General features: G+C 50.6%; 1 protein-coding gene across 1 annotated transcript; it reads right to left on the bottom strand.

Annotated features, from left to right (window-relative positions):
- Positions 1-131: 131 nt before the first annotated feature.
- Positions 132-27,112, bottom strand: CSNK2A2 (casein kinase 2 alpha 2). Its single transcript, XM_014257147.2, has 12 exons — positions 26,988-27,112; positions 26,668-26,779; positions 15,744-15,845; positions 14,962-15,012; positions 8,885-8,944; positions 6,791-6,874; positions 5,840-5,950; positions 5,528-5,629; positions 5,111-5,211; positions 4,284-4,432; positions 4,003-4,096; positions 132-575 (listed from the first exon to the last, which is right to left on the bottom strand). Exons 1-11 carry the CDS (start codon positions 27,089-27,091, stop codon positions 4,020-4,022), a joined length of 1,053 nt encoding a protein of 350 aa, XP_014112622.2. The 5' UTR covers positions 27,092-27,112; the 3' UTR covers positions 132-575; positions 4,003-4,019.
- Positions 27,113-27,827: the final 715 nt, after the last annotated feature.

Genomic DNA, 27,827 nt, shown 5'->3' with positions numbered 1-27,827 from the left:
TCTGCCCACACTGATTCTGTACAATTTTCTCTTGCTCTCCTCACCCAGCCTGTCCTAGCTGGGCACGGGGAACAGTTCACTCTACCAGTACTCTCCAGCTCCCTCCCCACTGAATACTCCTCCTTGCATGCTTCTTTTAAAACTTTTATTCAACAATATAGAATTCTTTCAATTATAGTATAGAACTGTCCATCACGATACTACATCCCCTGCAACCCCCATGTCCTGGAAGAGACAGGCACAAGCTGGCTAACCATGGTCCATCAGAGGTTGGGGGGGAACAGCCAGAACAGAGGAAGGAACGACTAACCAACAACTGCTTTGCACACCCTTCACATTTCCACGCTTTCTGGGTCAGGAGGAGCTCAACAAGGAAACAGAGGCAGAAGAACCTTTAACACTCGGAGGGAAGGGCTGCGGTCATAGCGAGGCGAGTGCCGTCCAGCCAGGCGTGTGCCCCGCTCTGAGCCCTGCCCGCGCCGCGCAGTCCGCCCGCCGTCGCTCTACCGCGCCGATGGGACGTTTGATTTGGTTCTCATTCTGCTTATGGAAAATTGGGAGCAACAGCATCGGACCTGAGGAGAGATGGGAGGAGGGAAGTGAGCGTCACGGGGCACTGCCAGCTCAACACGGAGCTCCTCCAGTGCCGTGATGAGGCGATGGCTGGGCACGCTGCCCCACATCTGCCACCCCACCCCCAGCCAGGCCCAGGCGCACCCTCCATGGCCCTCTGGATCTGGGGACAGCAGGAGAACCTCAGCCTGCTTTCAAAGGGGCGAGAAAGGAAGGCAGGGCTGAGCGAGGCAAGAGACAGATGCAGTCCAGCAAAGCAGAACTGTCACAGACAGCCAGACACAAGTTTGGACTTTTTTTTCCATGACCTACTGTTTTGAGTTTCCCCACACTACCACAAACACCTCCCATAACTCCACTAAAAGCTCCCATCATGCCCAGCACATTTGCAACAGACAAGCTGGCAAAGCTGCCTTCTGCATCCATTTCCTACTGCATCCCTCAGAGGCTGCTGAGGCTCAGCTTTGAGCCTTTCCTCTTAGAAGGCTCAGCCAAACCCATGCTCTACCTCTCCTACAGAGCTGGAGCCAGGCCAGCTGAAAGGCCAGAAACATGCACTAGGACTCTCCTAACTTTCTCCAGAAGAAAGCAGATGAAGATGCATGTTCCCCAGTCCTCTTAACTTCCTAGGGACAAAGCACTTTTCCCCAGCTCCTGGCTATCCCTACAGCCAGGAGAAAGCTTTGCTAAGGTCCAGAGGAGAGAGGGATTTCCTGCTCTGAGTGCTGGAAGAGCCACTGGCTGCAGAGGTAAACTGGCACAAGCTGCAGTCAAACGTCCCCACTACCCTGGGATCAGGAGACTCCACACCCTCCTCACTCCCAGACTACTCTTGCTCAGCTGCTGTTTCCCTCCAGGATGAATCTGTCACTGCTTATCCTGCCCTAGAGCTGGGGTAGGGATGTGGGGAGATAAGGGGCAGGTTGTTCCAGCCTCTCTTTACTGCAACCAGGGAAAGCCATTTCAGTCTCTGGAAGAGCAACTCTCTTCCTCTGCTTGAGGGTACCAGGAAAGAATTCCTGACTCAGGTTTACAGAACAGATACTTCCCAAAGCACCATCTTGAAATTTCACCATCAGGTTCAGACACTGTCAAGCATTTATGTGTAGCACACTCATACACAGTGGTCAACAGTGTTCACCTATCAAAGTTCCCCCACTCAACCCATTCTTCTTCTTCCCACCTCTTTGCCTTGCCCCTCCAGGAGCTAGGAATGCCAACACGCAAGAGCTGGAGAACAGACAAACTTCTCCCATAGCAACTTGGACAGGCCATGAGAAACATCCACTTTTCAATGGAGCAACTCAATAGATATTTAAAATCAGTTCAAAACTTGGTATTAAAACCCCAAAACAACCCTGCTGGTACTGGCACAGTGTAAGAGCACAAGAGAATCCCCTGCCCCTCAGGCCAGGCAGCCAGAAAGGCGGGCAGATGGAAGGAGAGGGCTGGGAACACTCCAGCGCCTTCACTCTGCAGGAGACCAGATGTTAGCAAGGCCCTGCAGGATGGTAGCAACCACAGACTGCTCCTCAGCCCAGACACCCAGGACGATCCCCATGGCCTCAGGTGCAAGGAAACAGCTACTCCCTACTCAGCACATCTTTAGACAAAGCCATCCATGCAGATGAACATGGGGGTACACAGGTGGAGAACCCCAATTTCCAGCCGTGCACTGGTGACCTGGGCTGAGCCACCAGGTAAGGGCAGAGTCAGGTCTGTCCCTCAGGCAGCGAGTGCCTGTTTCAGGCCAGTGGAGCACAAGAGCTGAGCCCCACGCTGTGCCCAAACTCTCGCACCTCCTCTGCGGCCTCGTGGCAGCAGACACGATCTGCTGCAGAGAAACTCTCAGGGCTGACAGCAGGAAGACTTCAACCAAAGACTGAGAGATCCCAAAAAAAACACAGACAAGAGAGGCTGGAAGAGCTGACCTGCCCTCCTGGAGGAGACAAGGCCTCCAGCTCTCAGGCCTTCTGGCTATCCCATAGATTTGAGACGGCAGACATTCAGACGTATAGATATTTATTGGTTTCAGTGATTTATACAAATGGATTGACCTGCTGTTGATGCCAATAGAACTTTATTGGAATATGGAATGTAAACAGATGTTTCAAATAGAAACATTGCAACCTTATAAAAAATTAACTATTTCAACAATGCCGCAGAAGGAAATTCTGTGTTTAGGTGCTGGTGGGAAAACACTATCTCCAGCGTCTAGGTTTGAGTGTCACCAGAACCACTTGATGAAGTTACACACAGAACAAGTAGAGGAGGCAACTGTGAATTGTGGGGCTATAAAGCCATCGAGGGATCTGATGAAAGAACCCGTAAGACGAACCCCCCACCCCCCAACAGGATCGGCACCCCAGAATTCAACAAATGGCTGACTTTGTTAAAACACTGCGTGGGATCCCAAGGCCTGGATCAGTAGCTGCACAGCCCCCGCCCTGATGCCGCTGTTTGTTGATCCTCCCCCCTCCCTGTGCTCTCCTCCCTGGCCTCCTCTCCACTCATCCATCCTGCGGTGCTGGATTGAACCGCTCCAGAGCTGTGCTCTGGCACAAGTCTGCGTCTGGCACGAATTCTCATGGGAGCCACGTCATGAGGTACGTGGTTGCACACCTATCACAAGAAATCTTGCAACACTGACTTTCCTGAGCTCGGTGGGAAAGTCTGGATTAGTCCCTCCCCTCTCCTGCCACAAGAGCAGCCCTCACATTCACAAGTTTCCAAAGCAGGTCTATTGAGTTTCTTCTCAGAGCGAGCCTTTGTCAAACACACTGGAGGGGGGGGATCCTCTCCCCAGCAACTCGGATCAGTGCCTTAGTTTTAATGCTCCAAACTAATCCCGAGATGCTGCTGGGTTTGTGGGTTGTTTTTTGTTAAACTCCCCCTCCCTCCCCCCAACCACCCCGGCATTCACAATTGAAACTGGAATTCAAGGGCCAAATTCAAGCCCAGAGTGAGCAGTAAAGACTTGGACCTCAAAACAGAGTTGCACCTGCTGACCCCCAGCCTGAATTTGGTTCATTCAGGGTCTACAAGTCAGAAAGGCAAGTTTAGAAAGAGGCATGCTAAGGGCTGATGGTGGAACGACCAATTTGTCCCCACCAGTGTGGTGGGGAAGGCTGGACTGAGAAGGAAGAGAAGGATCCATAGAGATGTGAACCAGAATCAGTTGTGTGGAGCCCTGGGGATATCACTACATATTTAGCTCTTGCAAGACCATTTGCCCAGGGCTTTGGTACCACAGGGTTAGAGTTACATTAACCACAACCACCAGAGAGGAACTGAGGTTTAAGACCCCCCCAACAAGGTTAGATTTCTGCCGAGTATAAAGGGGAGGGGAAGAAGGGGGGGGTCCTTGGTTCTTTTCCCTTCACTGTGTGACCGAAGGTTTTGCTTTTATTTGTAAACATCTTGAATTACCCGTCGTTTTCCAGTCCTCATCGTGCTGTTGTCATGCCACTGGAGAGCACAGCGTTTTCTGAGCTGGGCTGGGACTGCTCCTTCACCACTGGATCTGCAGGAGACAGACCAGGCAGGAAAAGGAAACAGCATTTAATAAAGCGGAAGCTCCACCCAGGCAAATCCTTCCAAAGAAACTGCCCTCAAAACCCACAGAGCTGCTGAGGCTTTGGCAGAGTGGGGAGCCAAAATTTGCCCCCACAACTCTATCCCTGTTGGCCCCAGCTACTCCACAGACTCACAGAAATAAGGGTGATCCATTGCCTCCTTGGCAGTCAGCCTCTGTTGATGGTCATATCGCAGCAGCTTGTCCAGGAGGTCAAGGACTTCAGGACTGACCAGGTGTCTGTTCTCACTGTGGATGAAGTTCTCCCAGCGTTTCCGGGAATGCCTGCAAAGGGAGCAGCTGTCACTGCACAGCACCACCCCAATGTCCCATGGGAATCGCCTGCCACCAGCCACTTCTGAGTATAGGTGGCTGTGGTAAACAGCCCACAGCTCTTCCTTGCACAAGCTACTGCCCAGCAAACACCTGCCAAAGGTGGAAAATCCTCTTCTTTATTTACACAGTTGTATGGATCTCCTGTGCCAGGAAAGGCACAACATTGCACATTCCCTTCTGTCTACAGGGAATAGACAACAGCATATGGCAGGCAGGGTGACATCCTTGGGACCAGAACTGCTCTGGCTTGCCAGCAGCCTCACAGAAGCTGTCCTCATTATTCCATCCATTCCACTTGTCCTTTTCAGAAATCTCAACTGGAAGACTCAGAGCCACTCAGCCCACACTTAACTGCAGTGTCTACACCTCCACTTTAAGGATGTGAACAAGCAGGAGAGAGAAGAAATAGGGGATGGCTCATGAATCGCAAGAGAGACAAAAGGAAAGGGCCTGCATTTCAGTGACTTCCTGAGATGACATGAGCTAGATGTGAAGCCTGCAAGCAGCACTGTAATCCAGAAGATCGAGCAGGCCTTTGCTGAGAGTGCCTCAAGGGTACAGACAGCAGTTTATCTCTCTCTCAGTGCTTACATGGCAGAAATGGCAGCATTTCACTTCTCCACTTACTGGCCCAGGATGTCGTTGAAGTGCGGGTCCAGTTCTATGTGGTACTTCTTGAGATACCCATACAGCTCATCTGTGCCCAGGACCTTTGCGATGCGAACCAGCTGGAACAAAAGGCATGTTCAGAGAGCAGAAGGGCAGCCCATCACTCTTTTGCAGAGGCAGAGCTGCCCAAATCTAAGAGTCCTCCTTCTGGAAACATCCCAGACAGAAGGGGTTTCTCCCTTGAAACTTGCTTGTGCAACATGTGCAGAAAACAAGTTTCCTACACATGGCAGCAAAATCACAGATGGCTTAACAAAACCTGTAGCAGCATCCTCCCAGCCTGGCAGTCCCATCCCCAGAGCCTCCCCACTATACACACAGAGATGAACTGGGGACAAACTTTTCACAAAGTAAGCCAGGTAGCAATGTCTTTACTTGGTCATAATTGTCCTGGCCGTGGAAGAAGGGCTCCTTTCGGAAGATCATACTTGCCAGCATACAGCCTAAACTCCACATGTCTAAGCTGTAGTCATACATCTGAGGGAGAAAAGGAGAAGCTGTCAGAAAAGGAACACTCACCACAGCCTGGTTCCCCACCAGCACAGGCAGCCTCAGCCTTTGCACTTCACAGCCAGCCTCTCTCCAACCCAGGCAATGCCCTGACAGGCAAAACCAGACAACCCAAAGGTGGCTAAAGTGCAGCCACAAGTGTTATCACTGGATAGCAAAGAGGAGACAGACTCTTACTTGGTAGTCCACAAGGAGCTCTGGTCCTTTGAAGTACCTAGAGGCCACGCGGACATTGTATTCCTGAGCTGGATGGTAGAATTCGGCCAGACCCCAGTCGATGAGCCGCAGCTGAACAGGCAATAGAGACACACATCACCAACCAGGCAGGTGAAGCCACACTGGCCAAACCTCAATCCCTTGATGCAAGTGTGGAGCCCAGGGTGGAGGGAGGCCCTCTGTGGACAGCAGATGCTCCCAGCAGTTCTCTGATCAGTTTTTCCCTTTTCCCTAAAATCAGCTAGTGGGGCAAAGCCCAGCTTAGAGATCTCCAATGCCTTCTGAGTCCAAGCACACTGTTACTACTGGGCAGCTAGCTCCTTACCAGCACCACCAGATCCTTGAGTACTAGGGAACAGGCAAAAGTCTTATTCCACTGTTTAGAAGGGCTGGGCTGAAGGCAGTGTTGATTTTACCTGGGGACTGAGAGCAGAAAATGGGGTAGGAGGGGCTCAGCACATCCTGCAAAGCAGACCATCTCCACAGCTGCAGGGATGCACAACCAGCTTAGTAGGGAAGGACTCCAGTAAGACATTCCCTTCCTTATACACCTTGTCTTGCCTGTACAGCCACTGCTGATTGACAGAGAGGGACCTCTGGACCAGCAACTAGTTCCTTGACACAAATTCCAGGTGCCTGGAGCAGGCACACACAGCACTCAATGGGATACAAGTACCATGACAGGGTGGGGTAGGCCCCTGTGCTGCCCATTTCCTGTGGTTTAACCAGCACACCCCAGCAGTGAGGAAGCCATGGACACCAGTGAGGTGCTCCCCTGTGGGATTTTGACCATCTCCTGGTGCTGGCAGGGGTGGAAGGGAGCCAGTGAAGAAAGGTTAGAGGGGTATGTGCTATGGGTACAGAGGCAGCAGAGTTTCAAGTTTCCCTGGAAAAGCCCTGGTGTCACAGTACCTTTTTCTGTTGGTGGTCTATCATGACGTTGTGGGGTTTGACATCCCTGTGCATGATTCCCATGCTGTGACAGTAATCCAGGGCCTGGCAGACACACACACACACATTAGACATGGCTGTAACCACAGGCACAGCATTACCAATGTAACAGTTCTCAGCCAGAAGCAAGAGTTCACAAGAAGTGCCATAACCCTGGTACATGGAATGAGCAGTTTCAGCTCTTATACTGCACATGATAAAGTGACAAGCTGACAAGAAGACTGTATGGACCTTGTGCCCTACTGTAGTCACAGTTCCTGGAATTAACTGTGTTCCCGGCACAGTTGTTGAAGAACACAATGCAGAGAGGTGTCCCACCTGGAGTCAAGGCCAGTGCTCCAACCTGGGTAGCCCTGTGCTTCCTAGGTCAGGCTCTCTTCCCTAGAAAGGGAATGATTCCTACATGCATGCAGTTTTATGGACTTCCAGTGAAGCTTTCCACTTGTGCCCCAAAACACACTCAAGCTAGAAAGTCACCTCTGCCCTGCTGATTTAAGCCAAGTTGCACTTAAATAAGGCAAGTGATAGCACACGAAGGAGAGCAAACCTGCTTCAAGCTTGTAGGCAGGAGCACATACAAGCTCCCCAGCTCCATGACCTTGCACCACTTGCCCCCCCAATGCAGCTGTTCCCTTGAGCAAAGAGGTGAGAATGTTGTTTTCTCATCTCCAAGGGGAGGGAGATCCATCCATCAACATCTATCAGATGCTATGAGATCTCCAGCAGCACGGAAAGAAGGTACAGCCTGTAGTCATTCAATATCCAAGACATCAGTGCCAGGGAAGCAATGCTGTCCTTGGGCCCGTGCCACAATGGGAAGCAAGGAGGCAATAGCTTCCATCACAGCAAAGCCTCAGAGAGCAGCCCTGCAGTGACACATGGCCTCACAGCCCACAGGACTCACAGCAAACACTGGTCCTGCATCTCCAGTCCAGGAGATCTGTAACAGGTTACACAAACCGCTTCCAGGGATGAGGCTCTTCGAGTGTCTTGTGTTGCCAAGGCTCAAGGATCATCTAAACTTCATCACCCCTCCCATCCTAATCCTAGGCTGCCTCAGGCCCACTCCCAATATCCAGTAGGAAGGTCCTTCCCTTGCAGACAGGTGGGAAGTGTGGAGGTGCAGAGAAGAAAGCCTCCCTTGAGCCTACTGGATCTGTTTCAGGAAGTCTCCTTCAGTCATTGTGTCCTGAAGCACAAAGGGCTTTCCTAGCCTGTCCCACTCATCTCCAGAAGCATGGGAGCTGCAAAGTGCCAGCCCAGAAGTGTCAAGGCCCTGCTAGGACCTGACACAGCCAAGCTGCTGCAGGTCAGCACAGAACAGCCCTGGGATCAATCAAACCTGGCAGCTCTTCCTTGTGCCCTGTTGCCTCCCCTGTCCTGCAGCTGGAGACCCCCAAGAGCCAGTGCAGCACATCCCACAGACCTGCCATGGCTCCTTGAGGGAATTTCCATGGGGAAGTGCAAGCTAAGCTAGTTAAGGGGAGGTATTTAGGGCACTCCTCACCTTTCATCAGAGGAGCAAGGAAAGCTTTGGCTGGGAGGTGTCAAAGGAAAATACTGATGTTACCTGTAACATGTGGCATAACTAGTGGGCAAAATTCACCTTCTGGGGCTGCATTTGAATACTGCAGTAGAGGAATGCCTGGAGCTGCCAGTCCCTCTCTTCCACTCTCCCTAGCACCATATGTTCCCAGCCCTGCCTCAAGGGCCTTGTCCTGGCTCTGATGTTTTTCTGGGAGTCGATCACAGCAGCCCAATGGTGCAAGAGACACAGGGAGACCAAGCACAGCTCTACCTGGTCTACAGTCAAAACACTTCAGACCTCAGAGAATCATAGACCCTTTGGAGGTGACCAAAGGCCCCCAGTTCGGCTGGGGGCAAGCCAGGTAACCTGATCTCTTCCCAAACCCAAACCTTCCCAGGTTATGAGACTTGTGTTCTGTACTGAACACAAGAGAAGAAACCTCTCAGCAATGGTGTCCCATGAGCCCCACTACTGCCACTCTCATTCTTGGTCTCCCCATCCAGACTGTCACGTGCAATGCCACTCACCTTAAGCAGCTCATACATATAAAACCGAATATCAAAGTCTGTCAGGATCTGGTACAGTTGCTGAAACAGATTTGGGGAGAGAGGAAAAAAAAAGTGAGAAAAAATAAATACTCCAGATTTAGTTTAGTTTCATTTCCTGCACCCCACCTGCTTCCAACCACTGACCCCATTCCAGATTCCCTATGAATGCTACCTATTCCTGTGGCAGCATTCCTCTCCTGCTCTCAGACCTGCCAGGAAATCTAGGAAGGATGCAAGAGCTCCTGTAAAATGGTACCGGCATCATTCAGACTTGTCACAACTTTCCAGCAGGAGATGGGCAGGCTGTCTGTCCAAGGGGGACAGAGCAAAAGCTCTGGAGGAGGCCACAGACAATTGTGACTTTCTGTTGTCAAATCACTGTGATGACTTTGTATGTCAGCAGTGACAACAGCATTCAGAGCAGGCATGCTGGAACACATGGGAAGGTGTCCAAGTGTTCAGGGCGTGACAGGGAAAGGAAAACATCAATCTAAAGGAACATGGGGTTGGGAAGCACAAAGGAGAGCCAGCCTTAGAGCCACAGAGGCTCTCCTCTATCGCAGGGTAAAGGCTAATGCAACTGAAGAGCACAGGAATGCTTGTGAGACCAAGGAGAGTTACAACTTGAGTTGTGGGGAAGTGCTCACTGCTACCCCTCTCCTCTCCTGTGTCCTTCTGTGGCTGCTTATGTGGAAGAGCTCTGGGGGCACTTGAACCTGCCCTGTGCCACCAGCGCCATCACAGGAAAACTCATCATCCTGCTGCTCCCACACCAGGTCACAGCTGGCCCCGAATTTGCCTTCTGCTCTGTATCTGTCACAGGCTGCAGAGTCAGCCCAACCTTGTTGAGCTGTTCTCTCTTCCATGGAAAGCAAGGCCAGATGCCAGGGTAGGGCAAGGCAGGAGACTCACAGGGCAACAGTGGGACCAGACCTCTCTGCCCTTTCTTACAAACAAGGATCATCTCATAGCTCAGACAAATCACCAATTGCATCAGCACTGGAGCCCGCTGTCCATCACAGGCACCACTTGGCGGCTTCAGGAAAAATCCCAGAGCAAGGGATTGAAATTCACATTCCAAAGAAGCAGCTCTGGTGCTGGATCCCCTCCAGGCCCATGCTGAGATCCTCAGGTTCCTGCTTTACTGAAGGCCATCTCCAAACAGCCCCCACCCAGCCCCAAAATCAGAAATAATTTGACAACATACAAGTGTCATTTACACATACAGAGCTTTAACAGCCTCCAGGACACAACTGCATTGTATTCTTGTGAGCTGGGATGATCCTAACACTTTGGAACAACCCAGTGAAGCAGACAAGTGAGCAGGAGCAAAAAAGACATAGCCACAAGCTACAGAGCCATAGCAGGGATAGATTCCTGACTTGTGCACAACCGATGCAGGACACAGGGCCAGCAGAGGACAGCTGAGTCCTTCCAGAAGTCTGTTTAAATGGCTTCCTAGGTTACAAACACTGTCAGAAATGTGTAAAACATGTCCTTCTGGCACTCACTGCCCTGTTCAACTTCACCTGGCAACATCAATGCACCTGGGGAAGGAGGAGGGCAGGAAAGGCAGTGGCATTACAAGACTAGATCCTATTTTCCCTATTCCCTGGTTCTCTGCTTCTTGCTGCCTTTAAGTGGGAAGGAGATTGAAGGGAGGTCACCAGTGTTCTTCTCAGACCTGCAGTGCTGTTGCTTCTCTGGCTCATGGCCTTCAGCAATGGGCCACGATAAGCCCAAACACTGTTGGGCAAACAGCATTCAACAGATTTCCCTAGAAGAGCTGCCTGTGAAAACCAGTCCCTCTGACCTGTGTAAGTGCTAAGGCCACCAGTGTGGCCAGCAGTGCTCAGCTCTGCTCACCACAGGGAGTAGTCCCTGCAGGAGCCTGCTCAGCCCTGCAGGGAGCCAGTGAACACAGACAGCTTTGAAGGACAGAGCCAAGGTTTCCACTGCAAGTGGGTCCAGCACAGCAGCTGCCTCCAGCAGGCTTTGACAGTGGGCTCCAAATCCCTTTGGCCAGCCTAGCAGAGCAGGACAGACACCTCCTTTGCAGACATGCTCCATACTCTGTTCTTACAGTTGTCTCTGTGGAGTAGGATTATCAGAAACATCACTGTGGGGATCACTCAGACCCAGCTCAAACATCTGCTCAGCACTCAGGATGCCATGAGGCCTCAGAGACCTGGGCTGGTCTCCTTTCTCCATACAGAGCACTAGGAAAGGCCAAACCCTCCCACAGGCAGCCACTACCCCTCTCCAGCTTTTGGTGATATTTTGGCACACATCACATAACCAATCATAAATGAATCCTGTTAGTGCCCCAGGAGGCAGAGACACGGTTCCCCCACCATGGGGATGACAGGAGTTAAATGCTCATTCCTCTCCCTTGAGTGAGCAACACAGCTGGCTACGTGCAGGAAGCAGCATCTGCAGAGCAACAGGGTGGCTGTGAGGAGAGACACTTCTTTGGGGTGCAGGGCAGCAGCAGCAGCAAAAAAAACCCAGGAAAACAGTTCCCTAAGCATCCCACTCTTGGCAGCCACACAAGGGAGGAGAATCTTTTATACTTCTGCATTGCTTAGACAAATAAAAACCTTTGTTTTTTTAACAAACCCTGGATGTACAAGGATAAAACCTATGTACACATTTCACCAAAGTGCAGGTGAAATGGAAGACTTGACTCAAAAGCCCACTGGACCCACAACTCCAGCAGGCTGAACATCCTGAAGCAACCTTCCATTGCTCACTTTTCTTGCTGATCTCATCTTCAGCTCCAAACCTGCTAGAGCAAACCCAATCCACAACTGCTCCTTGAGACCTGTCTCTGTCCCCTTCTTTCCTAAGGGATTTGCCTCTTTGGGACAATGAAAGGAACAGTACCAGGCACACTTACAAAATATGTGACAGCTGAGAGTGGCTGAAGTGCAGCATCTCATTTCTAGTTTGAAACGAATTAGCAAAAGACATTTAATTTTGCTGATGGTTCCTCAGTTGCATGTGGCTCTGCAGTGCAACTTTCATTTAAGGCAAATTACTGTGGGGAGCTTGAATGCTCTCAGATGACAAGTAATGCAGCAGGTCTGAAGAGAAACACTAACCCTGTACATAAGCTGCTGTCTTCACACAGCAGAATACATATCCAGTCTGGCTCCAGCTCATCCTCCCGGCAAGTACAGTGCTGTCACTTCCAGGAGGGACCCAGACAGGTAATTTAAGAAAATGTAATCAGCTCTGGGGAGGTATCACCTAAGTCTCCTGTTTATACCATCATTTAAGAATAGTGAAATAAAAGCTTGTGCTTCTGATCTGGGATTGTCCACAGCCACAGCTTAGATCCCACAGAACTGCAGCTTCTGCTCAGGCACAGAGAGCTGAGGAAACCCAGCAGCCATTTCCATGGGTACACTGATATGAACAGTGTTCTGCCATTTGAACAGGCAAAGGGGTCAAAGCATTAGCATCAAAGCAAAAAATAATAATGCTGGAGGAATGAACTTCCAGAAAGGAGATGACTGACCAGCCATCCAAGCTTCTGAGCAACTACTGCCAACAGAACAGAGAAAAATAAAATCCTGTGGAGTGGTCAGCAGCCACCTGCCGCCTGTAAAATATGTCATCAGGAGGTAAGGTCTCCCAGCCTTCCTCACAGGAGGAAGGTCAGCCAGGACTGCCAACACTGCAGCAGCATTTCCTCTCCAGGGCTGCCAGCAGGCTGGGAGTGACAGCAGAACTCCAGCAGAACTTGGCTGCCCAGGGAAATAAGGACTGTGGAGCACAGGGAACAATGACTAGGTGCTCTCCAGCTGTTTCAAGTGTAAAGGTACAGAGCAAGCTGAGACCTCCAACACAAGTAGTCTCACGTACTCTGTACTCTCTACTTGGCACTTCAGAGCAAGGGAAGAGACATCTTGGGAGTTTCTATACAGAAGAAGACACCCACAGGCACCCTCAGTAGAAGCAGCTCTATAATCTGCAATTAGTTGCAGCCCCAAGAACCTACTCAAACAGGCAGACAGCTCATGGGAGTGGAGCATCAAACAACCCACACACCCCATACACAGCTAGGGAAATTCAGGTTACAAATAAGCTCTGAACACAAGAAGCCACACTGCATGCCCTGGGGACACACTTGCATTCCCAAGACAAGTTATTCCTGCCTTGTATCAATCAGCATCAAAAGCATCAATACTTTCTGTCTTGGACTTGTACAGCTGTGAATTTGGACTTCCCCAAAGAGCCAAGGCTTTCTCCAGGAGCCTAGAAAAGTCTGCTGCAAGCTCATGAAGTTGTTTCTAATGCAACAGCCAGAGCTGCAAGAGTCAGAAAACTGTCACTTGTGCAGAGGCCAGTCCAGTGCTCCTCACTGGCTGCAGCAGTGCCTAGCCTTGCTCTCCATGTGGCCAAAGGACCGCGGACTCTGAGCCCAGCATTTTTCAGTTGAGTCTCCCTACTGGCCATCAGCCTCAAGGTACTGCTGAACACTCCACTTCATGAACACATTTCAGTTTCTAGGGGATATCCTTGAGGATAATTTTTACCTCTAAGGACACAACAGAGTGGTGTAATCACATTTTGACTTGGAGACACACAAAGCAATCCTCAGCAAGGTGTACCACTGCCTGAGCAATGTAGCTTATCTCAAGACATTTTATTAAAAAAAAATCAATTAAATAATTAAAAAGTCTCTAAATAGAAAGTTAAAAACTTCTAGGACTAGCTTTACAAGGAGGCTGTGGGTCACAGGAGAAGCACAGGGGCACATTCCCAACACAGGAGGCACTGGCACAGCTCAGATGATGTCAACAAAGCCCAGGCAAACCAAACCTGCTTTAATTAGCCCTGAAAGGTCACCACAGAACACTCCTCTCATGGCTGTTTACTTGATGGAGGCAACACTCCTCTCCCCACCCAGAGCTGGCAGGGCAGATGCTGCTCCAAGCTGCTGTTACGGCTCCTGCAGTGTATCTCTACGTGAGATTAAACAGCACTCAGACCTCCACAGCAGAATGGCTGCAGCTCTGGCTACACACACGCATCCCAGCTGGCAGCATCCAGCTCGCCAGACCCACCCCAGAGGGCCAGAAACTATGTGTGGTGCCCCTCAGCATGCAGGGCTGCAGGAGCTGGTCTGTGAGCCAGCTGCCTCCTTGAAAACCAACACCACCCCAAGATTCTTCTCTGGGTGTTTGGTACATCTGCTTCCTACAAAACCTGTACCTACCTACATAATGATCCAGGACACAGAGGAAGAAAAAAACACCATCCCATAACATGGAATGAAAGAGATCCCTGAATGGTGCAGGAGGGATGACTGCTGGCTTTCTAATGGCAACTGCTCAATTAATTCTCCACCACTGACTTAGTGACTTAGGGTAAAGGCTCACATGGGGGAAGCAAAGATACCAATAAAATAGGTGTGGCTGCTAATTATAGCTCCCTTTTGTCTAGAAGCATTTTGGAAGCAAAAGCAGTAGTAGCTGCACTCAGACAGAAGGACCCTCATTTTGGGAACAGTAATATCCCTTGGAGCCCCCAGACAGAAGAGCCAGGGAATATGCTGCAGCCTCAGACAAGAAAAAAAAGCTCTCAGGATGTATTCAAGAATGTTCAATCCCCCAATACCAGGCCCACTGGCAGTAGGAGATGAGCTCTCCAGCCTCTGCCACCCCACAGTCCCCAGGTCTGAAGGATTCCATAATAAATCGGTGTCACCAGCTCCATCAACTGCACTGCTGTAAACAGAACACTACAGCTCAGGGATTAACTTGGGCTGAATATATAGCACAGCAGTGATTACTAAATTGAGAGGGGAGTAAGAATATCTAACCTGTTGACCTTACTCCTCAGAGCTGGGAGAATCAGCATGCAAACCTTTTATGCCTTTTCATCTAGAGTCCATTAACAGGTTTCTGATTTACATGGAGGAAGAAAAGTGAAGCTGACAATTGTGAGAACTCTAAATTCTCCCCAGAGCTCTTGAGGATTATCTAAAAATCACAGCACTTTACAGAAATGGGAAGCCTCCCTCCTCCACACTCAGGCAAACTCACCTTAAAATCTGTGTTATTGATGTACTCAAACACCAGAGCAGGGGTCTTTGACTGCAAGAGAGAGAAAGTCATGGTTTAAATATGCACTTGACCTTTCTTTGGCTCCAAGAGACCTGAGAAAGCCTTTGCTTTCTGCCCAGCCCTCACTAGGGAAAGCAAGGTGGGAGCAGGATATGGAAAGCACAGCCCTGCTTATACCCCATACACTGAACACCAACTCGGCATTTTGGCCAGTGCTGCTCCCCGCCATGCCATGGAACAGAGAGAGCACTGGGTGAGCTAAAACATGTCACCAGGAGCTAAGGTCTCCCATCCTTCCTCACAGCAGAAAGGTCAGCCAGGACTGCCAACACTGCAGCAGCATTTCCTCTCCAGGGCTGCCAGCAGGTTGGGAGTCACAGCCCTCAGCCAGCTGCCAGCCAGAGAAAACTCCCCAGGAATGGAGTAATTGTGGCAGTGCAGACCATGACATGACTGCTGGTCACTGCGTAGGACAGCAACCAGAAGGATTAAAGTGCTTAATATCTCGTTATCCTGGCTGGTACTTAGGTAGTTAGATACCAGACAGAAGCTGGAAGGCTACAGGCTCTACTTTCTTACTGAAAATTTGCAGGACTTCAAAATTTTCCCCCATCAGCTGTGGCAACTCACAGAGGACACACAAGGGGTGTTGAAGAGTCTGGGGAACATGGAAAGGAAGAGGAGCCCATCCAAACCAACCAGCCCATGCCTTCAGCTGGTGGGAAGGCAATCCCAGCACACCCCCCAACACAGACACCTACCACTGGATCCTTGACAGTGTCAATCAAATTAATGATGTTGGTGCCACCACGGAGATTCTCCAGAATCTTAACCTCGCGTTTTATCTTCTTTTTCTTCACTGGCTTAAATAGACAAAAGAAATTAGAAGTGAGAGTCCTTTCAGAAATTAACACTGATTTCTGCCACTGATTTTGACTGGAATACATCACCTCCCCTCCTCTCTCTGCTCCCACCCTCACATGGGAACATTTTTAGCACCAAAGAGGAGAGAGACACCTTGCATGAACTAGGACTTCCCTCCCATCGATGAAACCTTTCCACGCATCAGGGGGACAATCAAACCACTCCAGACAAACATAACTGACTCCAGTAACTATAGTTAAAAGTGCCTTGGACTGCTCTGTGGTAACCTCAGCATACCAATTCATGTTGTGCACTCAGAGCCACAGGACAAGCATGGTGGGCCTACCTCTGCTTTTGTTTACCAGCACTAACCAGTCTTTCACTTTTCAACTTCGTTGCTTTTGTTTCCCAGTGAGTACTTTAATCCCATGAAATGATAACCTTCCAGTCTCCAACACCAAGATTACTTGTAAGCTCAGACACGGCTGTGCCTCACTTGCAACCACCTCAACTGCACAGAGCCAACTGCACTGCATGTCCCTGCATCCATAACCATGATTATTTTTAAAGCCTAAAGAGACTTTAAGCAGTTTTGACTCCTTCTCTAATCTGCTCAGTCTCAGGAGCCCTCTTTGCAAAGTAAGCTTTTCTCTGGACATCACCCTGTGGAGAGTGACAAAGAACAGCTGCTCCCAAGGCAGAGGCTCAGAGCCTGGGCTGGCTTTTACACTTTGCTGATCCAGTGGTTCACTTCAATGCAAATGATGTTTCTGTAACTCATCCCCTCCCAGGACAACCCTAGCTCTGTGCCTGCTGGAAAGGAAACGCAGTTTAGAGCAGATAAGAGGTGAGACTTTTTTAACGAGCCTTGCTTATTGACCAGTGTGGGCAGCACCAGCTGCAAGTCACCAAGTCTAGCAGTCCTTCATTCCAAAGCTGGAACATCCCCTCCTGCCCCACCAGTACCACCAAAAAGAACTGCAGAGACATCTTGCAGTCACTGGCAAAGCCCTTTGCTGGTAAAGTCCCATCTCTGAGCCTGCTGCTGAAAATTCCTCTCTAGACTTTGAGCTTTCTAAAACATTCGTCATCTGGCACTGAGTCTGGTGTGTGTGGAGGGGTGTGATGAGGAATGGCAAAGGTATGAGGCACCTTCCCAAAGTAACACACATTAGCAGATGTCTGTGTGAAGGACAAGGAGCCACAGGAGCTCAACAGCTCGTGCTCACCACCTCACCTCTGCCACAGCCTCTCACTTCTATGATGGCCACAGAGGGCTGATGGAACAACTCATACTCCTCTTACAGACAAATCCAAAGCAACCCCTGTTTTCAGACCCCAAAAATGTATGAGCAGACAGGAGAAGGAACAGAAGGCTTTATATAGTGGGAAAATATGGCGTTTATGTAAGTGATAAAATATGCTGTCTTTCCAGGCTCTTCAGGTGGCTGAAACCTTCAGATTCGAATCCTGCTCTTCTCCTCTTGCAAGTTAAAAGGCATGAGCTAGACTTTAAAGCCAAAAGATGAGAATCTCAGCCTGAAGCAAAGTGCCAAAAATAACACCAATGCCAGCACAGGGAACGTCAGCACCTCATAAAGCCACTGTGGAAAATGGCAGCAAGGCCACTGCAGCTGTCAGAGATGAAGCGATGCGGGGCTGGGCTTGCTGGGGAGTGGGCGACCAACAGCCCCAGGGCAGTACCCAGAGAATGCTGGAGCTCCTGGGAGCTTGGACAGAAAGGGAGAATCAGCCAGAGCAGGGGTATGAAACCAGCAAGAGTGAGGGCTACGTTTTGGAACCTGAGAGGAGGATGCTTCATTAGGAACTAATTTAATTTATGTCAACATGGAGACAGACACCGCCCTTGTGTCACCCACATGCACAGATCTTACCAGAAGGTCAAGATGGAATTAGAGGATGTAATTTGGTTACTCTGCTTGTCCAGTGAGGCAGATGCACACACAAACTGTTTTCCAAGGAACTTCAAAGAGGAATCTGACATCCTGAAGGTGCTCCCTGAATTGCCTGGCTATGACAAACATGCCTTACAACCTCTCTGCTGCAACACTTGCACCTGATTAGGAGCTGAAACAGTCCCTGAATACAGCCAAGAGGATGCGAAGCCCGCTTTGAAACACCTTTTCCTTTGCACTGTAATTTCAGGGGCCTTTTGCATCAGCTAGGTAGGGGAGGATATCCCTCTAGCCCTCCAAGATTTCCTTTTCTCCTTTCATAGCAACCACTGCTCCCACTAGGGCAGACATTGTCTTCCAACCACTTCCACATGTTTCTTTCACCTTTGCAGGATGGGAAGATGATGCCCTACGTTATCTTCATCAGAAATCTATCCTTACCCACCACACACTAAAACATTAGAGCTCACAAAATCAGTGACTTTTAGAGAAAAGGAGAGACAAAAGTTGGTCCTTTTTAATGAAATACCTGCAGATAATCACCCCCAGAAGTATCTCTGACATCACCAAGGAAAGACACTTGGGCAAACACCATCTCAGCAGGAGGGGGAGTTAAAAGCCACTCGCTGTTTGCACTTGTTCTTGCTAAGCTGCAGGGCTGCAGAGCTCTGGCCAGGCTGGTCACACCATCCCCACATCCCAGTGAGCTGGGATGAGGGCCCCACAAGCCTCCAGGCAGGGCAGGGGTTGCGAAGCCCTGCTCAGTGCAGGGCTGTAAGCAGCGCATCCTCAGAACGCTCTCCCCGCACACAGCCAGTGCTTGGAATGGTGTTTCTCACCACTGGGTAAACAAGGATGAGGCAAAAGAAATGCCACAGGCTGAAGTAATTTTAGAGGAAAAGCATTGCTCAGAGAGAGCAATGTGGGGGAACAGTTTCCCCATTTCAGTGGTGACTGCTGGCCTACGCCCCATGCTGCACAGCTTTCACCTACCCAGCCTCACACCACCTCCTACACACAGGTCCCACACCCCTGCTCCAGCCACAGCTGCAAACACCGTGTGCCAGGGTCATAGCACTGGGGCTCCGTTTTTGCCCAGTAACCAATTGAGCCCAGGCTCTTGCATCTGGCAAGTCAAGGTTGCACCTTGGTGCAAACCACTCCAGCACGTGGCCAGCACCACACTGGGGTGACTGTTCAAGCCAGAGAAACTCTGCTGACATCCTTCATGCCCCAGAGAGCAGTACTGCTGAAACCACAGGCCAGCAGCAGCATATCAGCCACGCATCGGGATTAAGTCTGGGTTGCTACAACTGTCTCTCAGTCACCCGATCTGTCTCTCCAAGGATGTTGACTCCAAACACACATGGATTAAATGCGAACTGAAGCTATTATGGCCTCCAACCATCTGCCTCTCCCAGCAGGGATAGCTTCTAAAACACCAGCCCTTGCAGCCAGGGTATTTTTAACAATATTCGTTTAAAACTGTTTTATTAAACCAGGCTATGAACAGCAGCATTTCAGGTTGTGCTTCCTACACAGGCCAGTCCTCCTGCACTGGGAGGGGGATTTCCAGCAGAGGAAAGGAGCAGGCACCTTGACAAAATTAACTGCTCCTGAGTTTGATCTGCCTGTGTTTTCAAGGCAATGGTTTACACAGGTACAGCCTCCAACTCCATCTGTTCCCACGCCAGAGGCATTTCAAAGCTTTCCTGCATACTGGGATTATCCAGTGACCAGTATGGGTCAAAGCCTTTCCCTCTGAAAGGGGCTCCGACACAGTCACTCTGCTCTGTGCAAACACCTACTTCCATGAAATCTGTACAAACTTGACAGCGTGGAGACTTCTGTCGCATTTGGTTGAAATTGGCCAACCAGTGCAAAAACTACTGGAGGGAGGAGGGGGAGAAAGGCTGACAGACAGCAGGATTGCATAAGACTTGTTTCCATAGGAAACAAGGCTAAAAGACATGTCTCAGTTTAACTGTGTCTACACTGGGAGTGGTTTAATTACTTCCACTGCATCAGTACCCTTAGAACAACATTACTGTCTAGCACAAGGCAGTTTTCCAGTTTCCCAGAAAATTGCTTCCTTCCTCAAGCAAACTGGAAGTGAGGTGGTTGTATACTGTGGAAACAAAGCACACCACCTCACAGACGTCACTACGCTGACTGCCCAGAGCAGAGGGACAGGATGACCTCCAGACACAGGAGGATGGTCTCTGCTGGACCCAGCAACTCTCACTTGACTATCCCCATCCACCTATCCTTTGGTGGCTGCAGGTTTCCCATCCTACCAGCCAAATGGATAAGGATGCTCCAATGCACTTGCAAGTCGGACGGAAGAGGCAATGACAGTGGCCAGAGCTATCCCAGCTCTCTCTGCCCAAAGACTTAGAAGCATCGTGCAAAGCTGTCCCTCTGCAGAGGTGAAAAATGTCACCTGATAAGCTTTGCAATTAGGTAGATCCAGAAGAAAATACCTCTTTGTGACCAAGAGAACAGATCCTTGGTCATTTTCCACAGGATCATGTAAACTTGTAAGCAGGGAAAGAGTCCAGCTGCAGCAAACACCAGCTGGGAGAATTAACATTGTTTGCTAAAATAAACCTCTAAATAAAAGACTGCAACCATCTCTTCCTGTCTTGAACTAATACATGGCTTCCTGGTTAAACATTTTTTTTTGCTTGGTTTCTAAAGCAAAGGGAATGCACTCTTCTGTCAGATGCTCCAGTTCCAGCCTTCCCCAACAACCTGGGGACCCATTGCTTGAATTCAAGCAAAGAGAGAGATTAGATTTGTTACCCAAAGTTCTCTACACATCTTCACACTGTGAAAGAGGAGCAGTGACCAGGAAGGCATGTGAAATACCAATTAAGTCCAAAGCATAAAAATCATTTTACGTTAGCCCAGAGCAGGCAGCCTGGCAGTGCACACATGCTGCCAGCTGAGGAGCGTACATGCATCTCTGAAGGAATCCCAGAAGGTGCTGGGTTTTGCCCAGCAGGTGCTCTGAAACAAAACTGGGGTTAGCACAGCAGGAAAGAAGGTTTAGCAGTCCAAAGATACAAATCCATGAGAAACTAAAGTAATGTATTCCACCACCCTATTAAAAAAAAAATCAATTCTTTGCTCACCAAGCCTGAATAGCCTGGAAATACAACGATGCTTCCAGTGATCAAGCAGGGGGATCTGAACACACAACATGCAGGACCAGTGAAAGGCTCAAGCAGTATCCCTATCACAGGCTTTAAACATTTAAAAGCTAGCACTAGAAGCTCATTTGTCTCTAGCAAGTATTATCAAAAGGATCACAATAATCGGCCTATAAAGCCTGATGCCAATTACTCAATAGGAAAATTGGCTTCAGAGCAGCTCTGCTTATTTTGCCAGACATCAGCTGGGAAACCAAATAATCGTATTCCAAAGAGTTACAAAATCAAGGAGCCCACTTACGTTAACATTCTGCTAGTTGTTTGCATTTTACCACTTCCATTGTGGGAATTCAAACTTCTGTGAGTTGCTCTTGAATTTTAGAAAAGAGGGGGGTGGAAATATACCTTGAAACTGTAAAAGTACTATTGCTTTTTTAGTCAAATAAAATATACTTAAGTTTGGTAGAAAATCCCAGCATGTGTTCTGAAGGCAGTTTCATTCCTTCAGAATCCTTTTTGCTCCAACATGGCACACCCCAAAACAACCCACCTGGGGCTTCAAAACTGCCCATGATACGTCAAGAATTCTGCAGTCAACTGAAAGGGAGGCACATGAGGACTAAACCCTGATCCCCACCAACACCATTCCATGGATGGGAATTATTCCTTCAGGCCCCTGGCATCAGACACAATGCTGTATCTCACCCTCCTCCATGCAGGAGCCGCAGCTTTGCAGCTCATCAGTTCCTTGGTGTTACACCACCACCACAGAGTCACCAGCTCCATCTCCAGCCTCTGCAAGACACCCAGTACTGTCCCAGTTGGTCTCAGCTCACACAAGGCTGCACTCCAGCAGCCAACTTTGCTAAGCTCCTTGTGGGCAACTGGTGTTTAAAAGAGAAGAGCTGTGTACCCATCTCTTGCAAAAGGGCTCATTTCAAGACTGCCAGAGGAGGAAGTGGGCCAGGGGGAGCTGATTCAGTGCATGCAAACGCAGGAGGAGCATGAGACACACAGTTACCAGGAGCAGGCATTGAACGGCTTTGGTGGAAGGTCACTGATGCAGTCAAAAGCTCCAGCCTGAGGGACCAACAGCATCCAATCCTATTTCCCTGTGCAATCCCTCCTGCACACCAGCATGGGAGTCATTGCAGGCCCTCTCTAGAACAAGCTGATTTATGTGGGCTCTAAAGCTTGTAGAGTCAGAAGAAAACTTACCAGAGCCACCATCCCAACCTGGTTCTCTAGTTACTAGAGTGATAACACTGGCAGGGACCTTCCAGGAGTGCCTGGTATGAGCAGCAGCTCTGGAGGGTTTGCACAGCCCAAATGGGGGAACAGGGGAAAAACAAAGCCAAACAAACAAGAATGCACTTGTGAAACCATGTACATGGTTGAAATTTCCAGTGCATGGACTCAGCACAGAGGGACAAAAGCCACCAAAGAAGAAAAAGGCTATTTCATCACTGCTGCAGGGCCTCCATCACACTGGTCCATCTCCTTGCATCTGCATTCTTCCTCTACCTCCACCCATGTTGTGCCTATGCAGAGTAACCATACAAGGAGACAAAACAGCCTCTTTTTGATGGGTTTAGTTCTTCGCAGGCAATTAACAGTATACATGGACACACAGGTGCATCAGGAAAGCAGAACATCTCCTGATTCCTGTAGAGACCTGCCAACATGGATGCTGTAAATCTCCACCCCCAGTGCACACTGGGATGGGGGCAGTACAGGAGACTGGGAGATGAAGGACACAGAGGTACAGCCAAGACTCAGCACCAGCACTAACTGCAGGTAACTCATTATAACAGCAGCATTCTCACTACAAGGTATCACCTGTAGCAGTTACAAGCAATGTGGAAAGTTAGCCTTTGGCTTTTAGAGTGGCAACTTGCAACACTGTTCACATCCTCCAGGAACACTGTTCAGCCCAGGACACCCCAGAACAGAGGATTCACTTTAAAGGCATGCTGGGAGACATTTTGGAGCTGCATTAGCAGAAAAACAAAATGAGGAGTTCATCAAAGAGACAGCATATACTGACCTCAGCGGTCCATCAAAAACCTCTATGTGATAAGCTATGGAAGAGCAGAGCTGTGTTTTAGATACCTGCACTGGATGTAGACAACACATGACTCATGGGCAACAAGGATGTCTTAAACTTCCTTTGTACATGCTGAGGAACGTCAGGCCTCATCCTGAGAGTCAAACCTTACCATCAGATTTAAGCCAGACACGAAAGCATGTACAGAACATTTTCACACACTCCCCCTTCCTGGTGTGGGCTGCCCCAAGGCAGGCAGGAAGCAGGGCCACAGCTGTACCCAAGCCAGCCAGATCAAAAAGCCCACAGGAACCTCCAAGGCCAGTGAGGGACTGCAGGAGCACAGCGGCTGGCTGACTCCATGCCCTACTAACCTAAGGGGTAGGGAGGTCAGTACACTGCAGAGTCCCCACACTTCAGACCCTTCTCACTCTTTGCTCCCTGAATACGTTGAAAAGGAGGGGAGTTGTCCTCTGCCTCACTGCTCAAAATAAAAGCTTCTGGAGGATGCTGGGCAGGGGGTGTCTGTGTGGCAAACCAGGCTCCTGCCCCACCGCTTTGCACGCACCATCCTACACAGTGCATCCTGATGTCCTGCTGCAGTGGAGTGAGAAGCAACCTGCTTGCATCACTTGCCCTTTAAAAAAGAGCTGCAGAATTTTTCAGGAAAAGTGACATTAAGACACTAAGTAAGACACTTGATCCAGGAAATGGTAATGCCATAGTCATGATCTTAATTCTCTTCCTTTGCTGATCCATGTTATGACCATAATTAGCAACATCCCATTTTCCTGCAGGATTATGCCTGGTCCTGCACTTGGGGTAGCAGAACTGAAAGGAAATGCTGGGTACTGGCCAGGGAAACACCCTGCTTTGTGCAAGCCCAAAAGGCTGAGGGCACTGTGGTACCAACGAGAGCCCTCAGCTCCCTGGCCTTGTCCAAAGCTAAAGTCTTCATGGGGCACTTACAAACAAACTAGTGAGTGGATGCCCGAAGAGGAAGAGCAATTATCTCCCTCATGAAGCACTAAACCAGGACCTATGCTCTAGTCTCAGATTTGTTGCGACTAAGGGACTTGCCCAAAGTCACACAGGAAATCTCTGTGGCTCAGTTCTGCACCAAAGGGTGATAAAATTTCCTGACCTCTGTGGAGGATGGTACAAGATGTACAGGTAGTACAACACCAAAGCAGGGGAAGTACTTGCTATGTGCTAGCTTGAGCTCAGTAAGGACAAGTTTCTTCAAAGAGCAAAGGCTAGGAAGACACACCAATGACTTCCCATGAAACTGAGATATTAAAACAGTGACTCTTGCTGAAACTTACTCTAACACCTAACATAAATTGTACTCTCAAAAAATGTTAAAGAGAAAGGAGCAACTGTGCTAAACAGCTTCCATTGCCCAACCATAGTACTTCCCTTTGACCCATCCATGCATCAGACAAAAACTTGAAGACTTTGGGTTGCATTTCTCATCTCACAGAATCCAAATTTTTCCCCAGTCAGAAGGAGCAGGGACGCCCAGTCCCTTTGCTACGGCTCTGCTGTATATACATGCAATTATATTTGCAATTAAGTTTTGGGTCTAGCTACAGGAAACCAGAAGCGCTTTCCACAGATCAGAGTGATGTTATTGCCACACTTCACAGGTTTTCATAATGTACACAACGTGGTGCTCTGAAACTCCCTTTTCACTGACCCACTTTCCACTGAGGAGAAAGTTCATCTTTATTTATCTGGACCTTCTGCTTTTCCTTGTTCACTCAGAGGAATGCTGTCTGCATGTTAATGCAAGTGGGGAGAGCCAGGGGAACCAGTGGCAACACCATCCGCTTCAAATCTGGGACAATCCAGTCTCCTGCTTGCAGGGCATTAAGGCAACACATTCAGGCCCCAAGGAGAAGGAGCACCCAGCTGCCCTCAGATGACTCTTGCCAGCTGACTCACAGTCCAAGGCTGACAGGCTCCCTAGACGTGACAGAGTTCAGCTGCCACAGGGAGAGCAGCATCGCTCCAGGGGAGGCTCTTTGGGCTGGGAAGAGGCAAGGAGCAGGGTTTCTGGTGACTTTCCCTGCAGCCTCCTGGTGCCTTTCTATGTGGGACAAGACCTAGGATCTAATAAACCACAGCAGCCCTGAAGAGGCCATCAAGGGCTCCAGAGCAGCGTGCACAAGTGCACAGTTTCCCCAGGCCAGACACAAGGCATCTTGCTGTAAAATCCAGGCCTGCACCTGCCACTTGTGACTACTGTCTCACAGAAAGAACTCCTGCCTGCATCTGCTTTAAAAAAGACAAAAACCCAAACCACAAAAAGCATCCAAAGAAGGGGGAGGGCCAAACAGCATACCAGAGGAACCTGGCTTGGCAAGAACACGTGAACCTCACCACTCTGCCCTGACGTCAGGCTCAGCCACAGAGGCTCTCCCAAACAGCTCACCTGGCCACCTCCTTGCCCACAGCCAAAGTTGGGGTTTGTGTGCCTCCTCCCAGAGGCAGATGGAAGATCATACCTTTCCCAAGAGTGCTGGCTGGACAAACCATGACAAGTTCTTGGGCAAGATCTAAGGCAGATCCCAAGGACGCAGGCACAGTGAGAGAGTAGGAATGACAGCAGAGACAGCCAGACATGCTCTCTGAGTGAATCGAGTGAATGCCTCAAGGCTACAGCCCTGCAGAGATGCATGTCCTGGAAAGTTGCTCTTCTCAGTAGCTGCAGGGGCACATTAAGCTCAGACACTGTGGATGAATGTGTGCCCAAATTCTTAGGACACCCATGGTCAGACACTGGCTCCCATGTGCTCTTGGGGAACAAGTGACAAGTGTTGCTAGTCCAACAAGTGACAGCCACAAGTGTCAGCCAAGCCAGAATCAAACATACTGCAACTCTACCCTTTCATCTCTGTCTTAACTTCCCTGCCTGCCCTGAGATCACCAACACAGAGTGCTGCTAGGACAGTTATACAGCTCACTGTGAGCTGTTGCTTCCGTGTCAAACACAGCAAGACATGCCCTGCAGTGTATAACCCGTGCACAGCCATCCCAAACTACAACCTCCCAGTGCTGCACAAAGGTCCCCACAGCCCAACCCCACCAGGGTCAACACACCAGCGCACAGGTCACCAACACTGCCAAACTTTGGTAGGTCTCCTTGAGCCCCCTCAAGTTTCCACAGTGTTTATAGTCTGACTGTGATGAAGTTCTTTTCCACACTAGATCCTCTAAAGGACTGAATATAAAATATTGGTATTTTTTTAACCGCTGAGCATCCCACAGCCTGGCTCTGCAAAGGCCACATGCCGGCTGTCTAGAGGTTAACAGAAGGATTCTCCCCTCCAGGCTTCACATTCTTGTTGAAATGGCAGTCCCTGGGCTGTTTTAGACAGGCATTGCCAGATACGATTTGCCAAACACAGGCAGAACACACAACGCTGTTCAAATGTCAGGACTCACAGCTCTTCCCCACTAGAGAAACTCTCAGCCCTGAGCTATGTTGGACGAGGAGGGGTGAAGACATCAAAACATCACTACGGCACGCAACACACCAAATCCATTTCCAAACACACCATCCTAATGTCCTTAACGAAAAAACAGGAGTTTTGGGGTGAAGAAAGAGATCCAACAGTTCTTTGGCCCCTCCAACCCAGCTCCTCTCTCCCTTGTTCCCAGCCGCCACAAGCCTCTACATCATCAACGGGATACTCACCTTGAGGATCTTAACGACGACCCTCTCGTTGTTGGTGATGTTGATGGCCTCAAAGACCTCGCTGTACTTCCCTCGACCGAGCTTTCGAACCAGCTGGTAGTCGTCCTGATTGCTGCGGACACCAAGAGGAGAGAGGCGATGGTGGGGGAAGAGCGGATAACTAACAGGTCAGCGGGCCGGGGAGGGGGGTCCTCTCCCAGCCTCTCCCCCTCCGCAGCCCCCCGGGGACACCCCAACACGGGAGCGGGGATCAGGAAACCCTCCCCACGGGCTGAGGCCCTCCCGCGGGACGGAGGGCGGGTCCCCGCACGGCGCTTTACCCCCAGCTCGGGACGTGCGACTCGTAGTCCCAGTACTCGCGGCTCCTCAGGCTGTCCCCCCCCGCGTACACCCGCGCCCGGCTGCCGGCGGCCGGGCCGGGCATGGCGGCGCCGGGCGGCGGCTGCAGCAGCAGGAGGAGGAGGGCGCGAGGCCGGCGCGGGAGGCCGGCGAGGCGAGGCGCAGCGCGCAGGAGGGCGGCGGCGGCGGGCGGCAGGGCCAGGCCGGGGCGGGGCCGGGGCGGGGCGGGGCCGGCCCGGGGGCGGCGGGCGCGGGGCCCGCGGGGGTGCCGGGGCCCGGGCCCGGGGCCGGCGGCGGGAGGCGGGGCCGCCCCGAGCGCCGCGCACCCAACCCGGAAACGGCGCCGCCGCCGCCGCGCCCGCCCAGCGCCGCGCAGCGCCCCCCGGCGGCGTGGAGGTCCGGCCCTTCGGCTGCTCCCGCTATCGCGCCCGCCCCTCAGGCGCCGCGTCCCGCCACGCCACCCTCCCCGTCGCCTGTCACCTGTCCCGGGTCACCGCCCCGCCACGCCCTGACACTCCTCTGCAGCCGTGTCACCCGCCCAGCCTCCTCCTGCCTGCACCTTCACAGCCTGTCACACGCCAGCCACACCCTGACGCCCTCGCTACCCCCGCACGCCGCTGCAGACACTGTCACCTCTGCCACCCTCACGACCTCACCTCAGCCTGGTCACACCCCTGTTACACCGTCACCCCATCGCCACCTCTGGTCACACTCCCTCGTTATTCCTGTCACCCCATCACCTCTTGCCAGCCGCAAGGTGGGACCTGGGGTGGACAAAAGGCTCCACGTTCCTCTGAAGGAACTCACGGAGCCATGGCTGG

This window comes from Pseudopodoces humilis, chromosome 14 (assembly GCF_049639895.1).
Source record: "Pseudopodoces humilis isolate 2021_Gansu_Grassland_sample_001 chromosome 14, ASM4963989v1, whole genome shotgun sequence".
In the NCBI taxonomy this organism is placed as follows: Eukaryota; Metazoa; Chordata; class Aves; order Passeriformes; family Paridae; genus Pseudopodoces; species Pseudopodoces humilis.
The sequence above is the reverse complement of the archived record's forward strand: the minus strand, read 5'-3'. Positions and strand labels throughout refer to the sequence as shown.